Source organism: Lagopus leucura, unplaced genomic scaffold (genome assembly GCF_019238085.1).
Source record: "Lagopus leucura isolate 7727_CA_CO unplaced genomic scaffold, USGS_WTPT01 Super-Scaffold_100012, whole genome shotgun sequence".
In the NCBI taxonomy this organism is placed as follows: domain Eukaryota; kingdom Metazoa; phylum Chordata; class Aves; order Galliformes; family Phasianidae; genus Lagopus; species Lagopus leucura.
In genome coordinates, this window is record NW_024962267.1 from 20541299 (window position 1) to 20554947 (window position 13649).

At 43.9% G+C, this 13649-nt stretch overlaps 1 protein-coding gene across 1 annotated transcript in view; it reads right to left on the reverse strand.

The window, feature by feature from the left end:
• The window catches only part of HDAC4 (histone deacetylase 4), a 74491-nt gene that overhangs the window by 60648 nt on the left and 194 nt on the right, over positions 1-13649 (reverse strand). The window contains exons 2-6 of the mRNA XM_042874434.1: positions 12694-12825; positions 9776-9888; positions 5499-5615; positions 5219-5417; positions 1542-1771 (exon numbers count right to left, since the gene is read on the reverse strand). Coding sequence (XP_042730368.1) covers positions 1542-1771; positions 5219-5417; positions 5499-5615; positions 9776-9888; positions 12694-12825 — 791 coding nt within the window. The remainder of the gene's footprint in view (positions 1-1541; positions 1772-5218; positions 5418-5498; positions 5616-9775; positions 9889-12693; positions 12826-13649) is intronic.

Below are 13649 nucleotides of genomic sequence, written 5' to 3' on the forward strand. Positions count from 1 at the left end.
CGCCCCGAGACCGAACGTCTGCTGCACGGAGCGTGTCAGGAGGGAGGGAAGGGAAACTTCTCTGGCGACAGCAGCTCCCAGCAGCCTGGTGTGTGGGGCCAAGCCGAGCCCAGGGCTGGCACACGCAGTGCACGATGGCCACCATCCAGAAGTACACGACTGACGTCAGCAGCTTGTGTAATCATCCTGCCTTCGCTCCAGTCCGTAAACAGCACTTTGGGGGGCAGGGGGAGCTTTCTTTAAATTGTTGCTTTCTCCTCACTGGAAACTTGTTTTCTGCTGGTTTTTTCACCCAGCTCTCAGTAGTTCTGTTTTCTCATACGACAGAACAGTGGAAATATTTGGAGAAATCTCCACCATAAATTAAACTGCAGCAACCCCAAAAGGTGTACGTCTGCTGTCTGACTCGTCTCCCTGAGCCCGAAGCCTATTTGTAAAGAAAGCCATGCTTTCTTGGAAATGAACCAGCACCAATGAAAGAGCCAGAAAAATATCGTGCTGCTTATTTCCCCCTTTCCTCACAGGTTTTTTACACTGTAAGTCTATCAACAGACTTTGTCTTCTGACAATATCTCAGCTGGGGCCAGCTGGCACAGCTCCATCCTTATCACTGGTGATCAGATCTCACCCTTAGAAAGCAAGCTATACCCTCCAATGGGCTACAGCACCAGGACAGATGTTGTCTTTTTACATGCATGCCCAAGCAATCACCCTAGAGCAGCTTCTGTTTGAGCTTTATCCATAACATTGGGATGCCCAAGTTGGGGCTGCAGAACAGCTGCAAAACTTGCACGCTGGCAAAGTGTTCTGCAGTGTTCACCTGATGTTGCCTAAGTGATACACAGAAAGCGAGATATTAAACGTAGAGCTTTCTTTCTTCAAAGTAATTTTTGAATCACTTCTAATTAATCTCCAAAACAATCTCTGCAGGATGTACAGCAACACAGCCCTCATTTTCAGAAGAAATGGATAGAAACCTGTCATGTTTTACACAGGGACAGAGTTGAGAGAATCTAAACTGGAGATGGGAACAGCTTCTCTCTTTTCTCAGTGAAAAACGCCTCAGTGTGTCTGGAAGTCTTCCCTTTCAGTCATTTTCTAGTTTTGTCATGTCTGAAATCTCTCTGCTTTCTCTTAAATTCATATTACCGCTCCTTCTCCTGTTCACACCAAACGTACACACAACAGTTATTTTTCCCATATTACCTGACAGCTTTTTAACTTCTCTGCTACAAAACTGACAAAGATCTAGATGTGGAAGAACAGAAACAATGACAGCTTTAAAAAGTATTACTGCAAAGTTCCAATCATACTGCTTCCCACTGCTTGCAAGGGAGGCATCGATCCTCAGAGCGGTGATGCATGCCCCCATCCTTGTTGATGTATTTCTCAAAATCATGAAAAAGAGGCTCAAAGATGAAGGCCAATTGGTTATGGAGTCAGACACCACGTACGTTACAACGCAAGAAACCATCAAAGTGCTGGCTACTGCTCGAGTTGATGCCACGTGAGGAGAGAGCCTTTAAAAGCGTTGTGCCTACCTTGTTGATGTGCAGTTGTTGTTGCTGGAATTGCTGTTTGTGTTTCTCCAAGAACTGCTGGTGCTGCTGCTGGATCACTAACTGCTGGAGGGCTTGGGCGTTCTGGGGAAGGGGAGCAGACTGCGTGCGCCCCAGTGGGCGATGCTGCCGGAGTTTGTGTATTGAAGGGGAGACCCGTTCTCCACCAACCAGAGACTGTGCATGGAGGGGCAGTCCTGAAAGATACCAGTCTGAAGATAATATGGAGGAAAAAACAGCAGAGAAGAAAAAAAGGAAGAAGAAAGGAAGGGAGAAAACGGCTGTTGAGTAACACTGATGGTGACAACAACATATAACGTTAAAACCAGCCACCTCACCATTTACAGCTGAAGTATCCTTAGAAGGGAACAGATAACCGTTAATGACCACTGGATGGAATAACACTTTTAAATTCTTTGCTTGCCTGCTTACTCAGAGACCCTGGACAATATTTCATAAATTCAGCAATACCTTGCAGACCCTCCTATCACTCAGTGGATGACATCAATCAGATGCACAGTGATGGCTTTGAGGAGAAGCTGAAGTCTAACGACTTGCCTTGGTACAGCAAGTCACCCCAGCTTCATTTCTAGGACAGCACCAACCTTTGCTGCCGCCCTGCAGCACACAGCAGCTCTGCTTTAGAGAATGCTCTCAGACGTGCTGAAGGACGATGGCTGATGATGGAGCTGGTTCTCTCTCTAGATCATGTAGGGAAGCCCATGGTGGTGCTATAACTGCTCTGTGGAAGTGACTAAGGATGTAGACATTCATGCGATGAACTGCTGACTGTGTTTGCTTTGGAAAAACATGAATGCATTTCAGGAATTTGAGAGCCAAGAGGTATCATTATTTCTTTAGAAACAGGTTAATTTAGACGATAAAGTGTTAAAAAGATTTCCATCCCTGTCCTGTATATTCATGCTAGTAACTTAACTAAAACACAAGGCTATTTTTTGGGATGTCATGGGTTACTCATACGCCCTGGGAAATTTGGATGACTACCACGTGAAACATATCTGAGCTCTTGTAAGGGCATACCTGCAGGAACTGTCTTCTTTTTTTTCTTGGTAAGCCAGTTGTTGCTCTGCTCTTGTAAGACATACCTTTATGTGCTTCTTAGAAAGCACAACGCCAAACCCAAGGGTGGAGTTGCTGAGGGTAAGTCTTTGCAAGCAAGCTACACCTTGGGACAGAAAGTCATAACTAGTGTGAATGGTCACCTCCCTGACGTGGATAAGGCTGTACCTGGTTCTGGGAAAAAAAGTACCTCATTGTATAAAACAGTAAAAACTGCTCGAATAGTAACACTGAGACCTGGTTCTAGGCTTGGAGAAGTTGAAAAAAAGAGCAAAGCTGCACAGAAGTCTGCAGCCAGCTGAATGAAGCAGTTCAGAAACACCTGCAAGCTTCTGGCCCAGGACAACGCCTCCTTGTCCTGTTAATTTACAGAACTGCCCTACATGGAGGAAACCAATTCATTTAGAAGCCTCTTTTCTTGGGCCAGTTTGCCCTTTACTTTTCTGAAGAGAATGGTTTAAAAGAGTATCTTATTTTATAACTGTGTGTGTGCGTGTATATACATACATAAATATACGTGTGTGTGAATATATGAATGATTTGAAAGGATGTGTCCATCTTCCTTGCAGCAAAGTCCATGTTAGACAGTTGAGGAAGGGATCTTTCATGACTCTACAGGATATCTTGGAAGACTACTTGTCTCCAAGTGAATAACGAAGTCCTCCTGCGAAGGTTTCCAAGGAAGACACATTGGTCCTGCTCAGTACATACATGTCAATCTGGCAGGGTGCAGGAGCAATGCCAGATCTGCTCTAGTGGGGGATACAATCATACTGCCTAGATTCTATTCCCACTTTCTATGCAAGGTAAACCACTTACCGTGCTCCAGCTAAAATCCAGAAATTAGATTTGCAAAACCCATACCAAGCTCATAAAATCAGCACACCACTGTCCAGCAGAGACTCTTAGCTTCCCCGAATCCCCACGTCTAACTGCACGGAGCCAGCATGCTGTGTGCTGGATAATTTTGCAGTAGTCAGGAGACTATCTCCACAGCTGAAGGCTACCAACAGAATACTAATAACTCCACTTTGCTTCCAAGGAAGTTGTAAGTACTAACTGTAGTCTGGCAACCAGTCCACTTAGGGCTTTCGAGACCACGTGTTAGCTTGCTCTGTTTCAGCTGCTGCATCTGGAGCGTGTGCTTCTTGTTGCTGCTCTGCTGTATAGTGAATATTTCTCCTTGGTGTCAGTTTGTTACAAGTTGTACTTGCTCTAAAAACACCACACACTGCAGGTGGACTAGAAGGAATACACATAATAGACTGTAAACAGATGGAAGCTTTGAGAGAGGTGGAATAGGAAACAGAACAGCGCTCCCTATGAGCTCTTTAATGGAAATACCTGTACGAATGGAGAAAAGTTCTGGTGATATGATAAGAGAAAAAGTCTTTTGCAATGACTCTTCATCAGCAGTCCTCAATCAAAGAACAACTGGTGAAGAGACGTGTCATGACTCTGGGCACAACATCACATCGTAACAACTATGACGGAATGCAAGAGAAAACTACATTAAGGCTCAGGGAATCTGCACACAGCACTCTCACAGCTCGGAGGGTGCTGGTTTAACGCCACACTCTGTGTCTCAGATTCTCCATATGTACATGCTTATAAGCTTATCACAACCCCATGTATATTCTTGGAATTCGAATTCCAAACCAGACACGATTCAAATGCAGTGCTGTAATGTTTCAGCAATCAACATCTCTCAGTAGTTTCCGAGAAACACAGGATCTTTTGTCTTGGAAAGGACCTTCATAGCCCACCCAGCCCCAACCCCTGCTATAGGCAGGGACACCTTTAAGCTGCCCAAAGCCCCATCCAGCCTGGCTCTGAGCACTGCCATGGATGGGGCAGCCACAGCTTTTCTGGGCAGTCTCTGTCAGGGCCTCACCACCCAAGAAATTTTCCATTAGAAATGGAATGAAGAAATTAAAAATCAACACGTCTGTAACTTAAGCAGAAAATCCTTTGTCCCAGTACTACTGTAAAACAGAAACGAGTCCTACTGGGAAATATTGCTTTGAATCAACCCTATTTATAGAAATACGCCTTCCCACAGGTATTTAATGCTGAAAACATGACACAGGGAGTGATTCAAAGCAATTAGCATACTGCAAATGTAACATATACAAACAAATACAATCTGTTTGAACGCAGTTGGTTTTGCCACGTTTTTGCCATTTGTAATAATGATAAAAAGCCAGTATTTTAATCTGTGATTTTGTAAATGAGTGCTTCTGTTAGACATGGAACAGAAACCATCAGTGATAAACAGGAAGGGTAATCACAAGACACAGCATTTTTGTTGCCTCTTCACAGTGGCTAGAACGATATTCTTACAGTTGTTACGTGCATAAGAAAAGCAGAAATAGCAAGTTAATGCTATTTAATTTCCTTTTGCCAAACTGACAAGGCATCTTCCTCCTGCCTCTGGATGGTGTGGTTACCCTAGCTGGAAATGTATTCACTGTATACACTGGAGAGCCTACAAATTTGTAAGTTAAACCAACAAAACACATAGATAACGGTCAAGACCCTGCATGTCAGGCTCTGCACATTATCTACCACGTGCTCACCTGTGACTAAGGGAGTTTGTGCAGTTGGCTGTTCCAGTAAGACCATGTGCTGCAGAAGAGGGTTGTGTGCTGTTCCCCCATCTCTTTCCAACGTTGTAGTGCTCAAGTAGGGAGTGAGGTGGGTGCCAGGAAATAAAGAGATGCGCTGCTGCAAGGCTGGGATAGCAAGTCTCTCAGCATCCTGCTGTGCTGATCCTCCCTGCGAACGCACAGGCGGTGTCAGGGTGGGTTAAAGGAGAAACGAAGCACCAATGCAAAGCCCGCATTCCCCATCACTTACGCTGGAAGGGCCAGTGGCAGGCAGTCCTAGTGTGATGTTGGGCAAAGAAGGAGATGTGTAGAGTGGAAGCTGTGTTACAGAGCCTTCACGATTCACCAGTCGGTGAGCCAGGCTGGTCTGCAAACAAAATGAAGAACACTGTCCCAGTGAGACTGCACCACCGATGGGGGGGAGGACACTGCACAGGAGCTGAGGGCCCATCAGGAGAGTACAGAGCAGGAAATGTCACTTCTAACACTGAGGATACTGAAAGAGGGAGCTTCAGATCCAGCCTTACTTCTCTTTCTATAGAGTGTTTGCCCTTCTAAAGCCACAACAGATTACCGTAACAATAAAACAGGCATTACTCTGGTGGTTGTTCTCTTTAGCAAATCACAGACAATTTATTCTATTTACCAGTGTGCTTTAGCTTAAATCAGACTTCAAAATTTCATCAAAGAGCCTTTTTATGTTGCTATTCCCCGATTTTCAGGATGAAATGTGAGATTTACTGAATTACCTTGCGGCCATTTAAAGCAGGAACACTTAAGCAGAAATGCCTAATTACAAAATGAGATTGATTTGAAATAGTTGGTAGAAAGCCCATTATAAAAATTACATTATTTTAAACCGCCTGATTTTTCTATTAAGCAACGAGTGTTCCGTTCACTTAAATCAGCTTCAGTAGAACTTAAATAAACAGCTTAAATCAAACAGCCTTTAGATTTGAGGAAGATTTTCTATGGAATTTCTATCGTTTTATCTCAGTTGCTGCTGTGGAAAAAAAGTAATAATGATTAATCTGGTATGTTACAATGACACACATTGTTCCCATAGTATAAGAGATCTGGATAACGGATTTATACATTTCAGACCTAAATAGTTATGTCAGGAAATGGGACTTGGCAGGTTACTTCCTTGATTGCAAGACTGGGCCAGTCTCTGGGTAACAAAAACCTGTTTTTCTCCTCAAAAGGTGAAACGTGGTGAGTAACATCACTGCAGCGACCACCAGGGGGGAAAAAAAGAGCACTAAAATAAGAAAAAATACTGAAAAACAAATAATGCACAGCAACCTTCAGAAGCAGTCCTGCCTCCTTGGTTCACAGAGATTCTGGTGGGCCAGCTGATATCTCCAATAGGAGAGCCCAACTCTGTGAGCTGGGGTTAGAGATGCCCATGCAGGAAGAGCAAACCTTCCCACGACTGTGTGAGTTCACCTTTATGTGATGCTGGGCTGGGCTTGCAGATGCAATCTTTGCTGTGCCACAGACCTGCAGCCCCTCGTCCCGGCGTCCAACCAGGTCTGAATTCCATACATCCAAAGCAAAGCTGCTTAGCTTTCATACGATACTGTGCAAAATTTCACCTGCAGAGTGAATTTTTTATTTCCCTTTGTCTTATTGTGCCTTCATTAATGTCAGTCAAGCTTATGGGAAATACATTAAAAAGTAAATCTGCTTTTAAGATCTCGGTTACAAATTTGCTGCCACAAAGGAGGAAATTGGAAAGGAGCATTTTGCTGTTGAATGGTACCTGCTAAGGGCGTATGGTTGTGCATACCCACACGCTCATTTTTTTGAGTAATTCTGAACACTACTGGCAATTTGCCTTTAATTTAAATAACACAAAATGTTAGCACGCCATGTTGAGAGCAAGATAGTTACTGCCAGCAGAGTAATGAAATATTTTACTGATACCGTAAACGAAATAAACCAACATCCATTTTCTCCTTGAACAATCGATAAAGTGCAGTTGCGCCTCAAACCATCTCCTGGGGATTTGTTTTAAAAACAACGATGAGAAAAACAGCAGCTCGACACCATAAGCACAAGATATTTAGCAGCATTATCATCACTTTAAATATACAAATCCCATCTCTGGATTGTACACAAACAATGTTAGAATTGCACAGAAGAGAGCAATTTCAGCATGCACAATTTTCCCCTGCAATCGAATACTTTTTATAGGCTCCTACCAGCTATAATGGCAATGAATATCACGTACCTTTCCAAGGCAAAGAAAAAAACTTCAGACCTAAAAAACATTATTTAAAAATAGGCACTGTCTTTTTTAAAGGAGGCAGAGAGCTTGAGTCTTTCTATTTGGAAGGCAAGCACTTGAAACTGCCAATGAAGTCCATATGAAGTAATGAAGTCCAACACCACATTCCAACATACCTGGAATGGTTCAAGAGGTGACCTAGCAAACTAACAAGCAGAGGGGCACACTTCTCACTTAAAATTAGAAAATAAAGGTAAGCACAGAACAGAAGGCTGCCAACATTAATTTCTCAGAGGCATTTCAACAAATATTCTACACAAAAGTGGGAACATAATGCAAGCCTGGTCAGCTGGTATCAAATAAATCTCCTAGGCTGCTAGGGAGTATTTCTTACACCTAAGAGGATTCAAAAGAAACCAAAACCCTGCCACATCCAGTTCTTCCCAAATAAACCTCTCCAGGCAAAAGGATCACGCAACACAAAATGCAGGGCCATTTTCCCCCAAACTGATGCCAGGAACTAGGACACTTAGCTAAGCCATTCAAGTATGCCTGAAATGCTGGGAGAACAATTTGTGCGATGGGTTATCGACGTCCTGTTTGCCATCACACATTGATTTATACTTTATTCTGTTCTATGATGGCAGTGATCCAATACACTTTATGCAGTCCTGGTCAGCTTTTACATTAGAACTGCACAATCTTTCGTATGCTATATATTCATTATTAAAAAAAGAAAAAAAAAGAAAAAAAAAGGAAAAGGTGAAAACACCCCACGCATTCTGTTCAGGGAGATTAACAACTACATTTTCTTCCTGCTTTTTGTATAAGAAAATGATACATGACATGTTGTTCTTTTAAAAATTTTAGCTCAAGGTGCTTCCTTCCTCCCATGCAGTGGTATTGATGTGAATTAGCCACTGCAATACAGCTGCAAAAAGAGGTGAAGGGAAGGTGGTGGCCTTTGATGCTCAAAGGCTTGCAGTTTGCTAAGTACAGATAAGATTGACAGCTCCTGCATCAGCAAAGCTGGTAGATGAGCACTCATATCCTCCTGGGGCTAACAGCTACATACCTAGGAAGTGCCTGCTGTTCAGCCAGCCTTCAGTTTCACAAACCCAACCAACAACCCCACTCATAACATCTTTTCTGAGATCTGCTCCAAATTACTAAACAGAGTGCATCTAAAAAACCACATTTGGTCAGAACACCACCAGTTTCCAGGGCCAAGCTAAGACTAACTTAGACTGCTCAGCCTTCACAGTACTCGACTTAATCCTTTAAGATCTGCAGTAGAGTGGATGAAGACAAGTTTTGGATAAGTCATCAGGGGAGAATACAGAGTGGGATGCATATTCCCTGTATGAAATCATAGAATCACTCAGGTTGGAAAAGATCTTAAAGACCATCAAGTCCAACCATGACCTAACCATATTACCCTAACTCTAACAACCCTCCTCTGTATCACATCCCTGAGCACCACATCCAGGGATGGTGGCTCAACCACCTCCCCACTGCATTAGGAATAAAAATAAAAGGAAAATTTGTAAGGCAGATGCTATATTCATTAGGGAGAACAACTGAGGGCAAGCTGCATAAAAAGAAATGCCCCAATGGCGTGACACAGCCACCCTGGTTTTCTAAGGCCTGTAGTGCGGGCCAGTTAACATGGCCTACACCCCATAATATCCCTTTAGGAAAAGGTGGGCTTCAGTAAGACCAAACACAGTGTTGTGTTGAATCCAGCCCTTCTACCCAGCCCAACACCCTGCCTCTGACAGCAGATGCCTCAAGTGATGGTGGGAGCTTATGGGATTGCAAACCTCAGCACACGGTATCTGGCAACACACTTTCAACCCTAAATGGGGAAGAAAAAGTTCAATCCGTTTAATCCAGCTCTGCTTTGGCCATACTCATAGCAACCTCCTGTGAGCAAGATCACCCTACATACAATATATGAGAACAGATGCCCGATATGTTAAAACCCTTGTGCTTGACCAGGAAATGCTCGTCGTGTTTTACCTTGTCAAATCACTCTATTTTTACCCTCCACTCAGAATAAAACCAGCACAAGTCACCACAGGCAGCTCCTGAGCTGGTTCAAACTGGATTTAATGAACAGGTAATGCATCCTGTCAGCCCAGCCCGAGAGGTAATTCCCCAAGTCTGCTCCAAGTCATGATCTGGGGTTTGCCGTGTTCCACACGCCCGTCTGTGCGCCCCAACACCTAAACCTCTGTGCAATCTGATTAGAAACCCAAGTGTTAAACTCAGAGAAAGGAAGGGCTCTGTACCTCCGCCTGAATACTCGTGACTGATCCTGTAATTCCATTCTCAGTGCTGATGTTATTGGAGCTGTTGTTTGGAGAGCTGGGACCAGATCCAGGAGCACTGTTGCATGCAGAGTCTAAAACACATCCAAGACCAACTTTTAGCATGACAAGCAATCTCTGAGATGATATTCAGACAGATAACAATCCCTCAATCCTTTGTTTTGGAGGAAGACAACCCTCCTCCCCATCTCCTCCTTAAATTTTCACAGGGCTCTTAAAACACCGATACACACTTTCAAACGGCCTCTCCAAGCACCTACTTACCTTATTTATGTATTCTCCTCATGGGGATTTCTCTTTAAGAGAGCATTCGTGACTTTAAATACAATTGGAAGATGATAAAAGACACGAAAGCTTGCAGAGGCCAAACAGCAGTTATGTGGGATTGTTCTGCATCATTTTTCCAGAACGTTTCTTTAAACCTCATCAGCCTCCCAACTCCTCGTCAGCACAAATTGTGCAGGACTTTGCACTTGCCTCAAAGGGAACCATTTCAGTAGGGATGTTTCAAAGAAAGCCAGGTGAAACTCCACTGGATTTAAGAGAGACTAAACCCGCTTCAAAACACTGCCTTCTTGTTTGGCAAGTCTTCTCCACTCTGAGAGCAAACCACTTTCTCACTGGAAGACCTAAAGCAAAATTAATGCCCCCGGATAATTCTGTTATCACCAGGACTTGCACAAAATCCTCTCACCTCGCTATGTTTTATCAACACACTCCCTGTGAACTCGCCAGCCAGAACCACAGAGATGGCCAGCTTGAAATCAAAGCCTCCCCTTAATTATGTAGAACTAACAACAAACAAAACCAGAATATGGAATTGCAACAGCCAGAAAACTTCCCTCCTCACGTCTCTCACCCTGTGCATGGCACAGCTTCCAGTGTTTCTCTTTTTTTTGTTTTTGAAAGTAAATAAAATTAAAACATTTTTTTTTTTCTGAGCTTTCCTCTACCCTCAGGCACAGGATTTGCCCAACATCAGAAGAATCTCCCAGCAGCTGCAAGGGTTCAGGCTGCAGCAGTCTCATAACTGCTCTACGATGCCCCAGAAGAAATAAAAACCAACTGTTACAACTACTTTTAGTTACTTTTATTATTATTATTGCTATTTTGATCACTGCAAGGACCTCCAACAAATTATCAGAGATGTCTGGTTGGCTTTTTTTTCTCTCTCTGCATTTAGCAGGCTTCTCATTATCAAGAGCTCAGCAATGAGTAACACCAAATTGAACAGCTGACGTTGAACTTCTCTATGAAAAAAAACATTCTGACTGCATGCAGAACAGTCTTTTGGTGGGGTTTTTTTGGTACCATGTCATTGCCAACAATATAATAGATTTCATGTATACTATCTAGACGTAGGAAAACTACTACATTCAAACTTTGACTCCATGAAGATGTGTTCTTCAAGGATTAGAAGTGATTTCTTACCCTTGCAGAGGGACTGTTATAAGTGATGTTACACTCAGAAGTCTGCTCTTACCATAACTGCTCCAACAGACATTTGAACCCCCTTCATTCACATCTGTGCACCCAGAGCCAGCACCAAGCACAGCTCTGCTCCTGCTCAGCTTTGCTCAGATATTTCTCCAGGCAGACTCCAGGCTGCCTTCCAGAACCACGTCTGTGCCCAGAGAGAAGCAGGAGCTTCCACTGCTATCTCTGAGGGCATCACTGGGATCACACAGCCAGACACTGGGGCCTGATTTATCCTAAAAGCTATGCGACATATAACAAGATACGAGAGGTAAATTCAGTTTTCAGATCTAATACAAATTATACATAGCTCTTGAAACCCATTTCCCTTTACAAGCTGAGAGGTGCTGACACAGAGCCCCGGGACCACCTGAAACCTAAAGAGAGCTCACCTGGAGTTTGGGTGAATCATGATAGCGTGCCGTAAAACCCAGATGAAAGAAAAAAGCAGTCACATTACTGCTTTACACACACTGTATTACACAGAGGCATCCCTAGATGGTGCTAAGAATTAACTTTACAGTGATCTATCCAAACCAGTTTATTCAGAGCCCTCTTTACAAATTTCACTCTCAGAAGAATGCTGTTTTTCAACAAGGAACTGTAAATACGCAGTCAAAAATACCAGCTATATATATACTAAGTAAAAAAGCCTTAAATGTTTTAAAACTGCAACATAATTACTTAACAAGGAAAAATGGCAATCTTCCCAAATCCAAAAACATCCCAAGGTTGTAAAGCATTTACTGCTGGACGAAGACAGCTATGAGTTATGGCCTCCCCATGTATATTAGGAGAATCACCCTTGAGAAATCTTATTTCTCAACCACCAGTTGCTGAAGATCAGAGAAATGCTCAGGAAAAAAACAGCAGTCCTGTGGCACATCTGTATCTGTCTACGTATGTTAAATGTAGCTCAAAAAAAAGGTCACTGTGCTGGCAATGCTGTCTCTATAGATGGGTACCTGAGGACTTGTGTTGCTGGCACACACCTGCATCACCCACTAGTGAACTATTATAGAATCACAGAATGGCTTGGGTTGGAAGGGACCCCAAAGCCCATCCTGCTCCTGCTATGGGCAGGGACACCTCCCACAGACCAGGCTGCCCATAGCCTCATCCAGCCCGGCCCTGAGCACTGCCAGGAATGGGGCACCCACAGCTTCTCTGGACATCTGCACCAGGCCCTCACCACCTTCATTGTGAACAATTTCTTCCTAATATCTAATCTAAATCTCCCCTCCTTTCATTTAAAACCATCACCCCTTGCCCCGTCGCCATACTCTTCTCCAACGTTAAGACCCACACGAGATCCAGACTGCAAAATCAGCCAGATGCAAGAACAGCTTTTGGAAAGGGACACCTCCAGTGAGTTTGCAGCTTTTGTTGCTGGCCCAACGCACCTGTGACATCCAGCGGGCGCTTCTTCAGAGCAGTGACCACCGGCCCGTCCTTCCTGCGCAACAGGGGGCTGCTCCGTCGTTCAGCGACTTTTTGCTTTAGCCTGGATCGTAATTTCAGGTTGGGTTCAGACGCTGAACAAAAGGAGGAAGAGCAAACGGTGTTTTAGTCAGTATTATTTCAGTAGCTGTGTTACTCAGTGCAAAAGCTAGGTTGCAGTTCAGCATCGGCAGAGCCTAAAGAAAAATAGTTATTTCATACTGTGTATCCGGAGCAGTGACTTCTAAATATAATGAATGGTTTCCCGCCTATGCAGTATCTGAATTCACTGATAATGAAAGTCAATACTGTTTTAATTAAAAATAATAACCGTCCTGCAGCATTGGCTCTCCAGCGCCTTACAATCTGCTGTGAACTCATTTGGACCAGACCAGAGAGCATCAATTCACCTCCCCCGTTTCCTGCTACTGCTCAACTTTCTCCCAGGCCAGAGGTGGAACCTAAATTAACGAGATCTAAAAATCAACGCAGGGATAGGTGAGACAGCTGAGATGTTGCTGCTTGGTCAGCAGGTAGCAACACTGTGGGGCTGGGAGGCTGCCTGCTATGGCTTGGTGCAATGGGCAGCCCCACACCCTTGGAGTCATCAGACCGTGATGAGAGCTGGCCCTGGGAGGGACACCGGGAGAGACGGAGGGGAGAAAACACAAATCAAATCCCACAACAAAAAACACAAACATTTTCTCACTGGTTCAGCTCCCCAGAGCACCTCACACCGGGATGCAACGAGCACCAGCAGCAACTGGAGAAAAAGGGCATGGGAGTGCGGCCAGTGGCAAAGCCAAGGGCAGGGAGGAGGAGGTTTATTTATTTGGAGAGATACTTGATTACATCATCTCGGTCACAGAGTAACACCGTATCTAGAAAACACATCAAATACTTGGAAAACTCAGGGCTG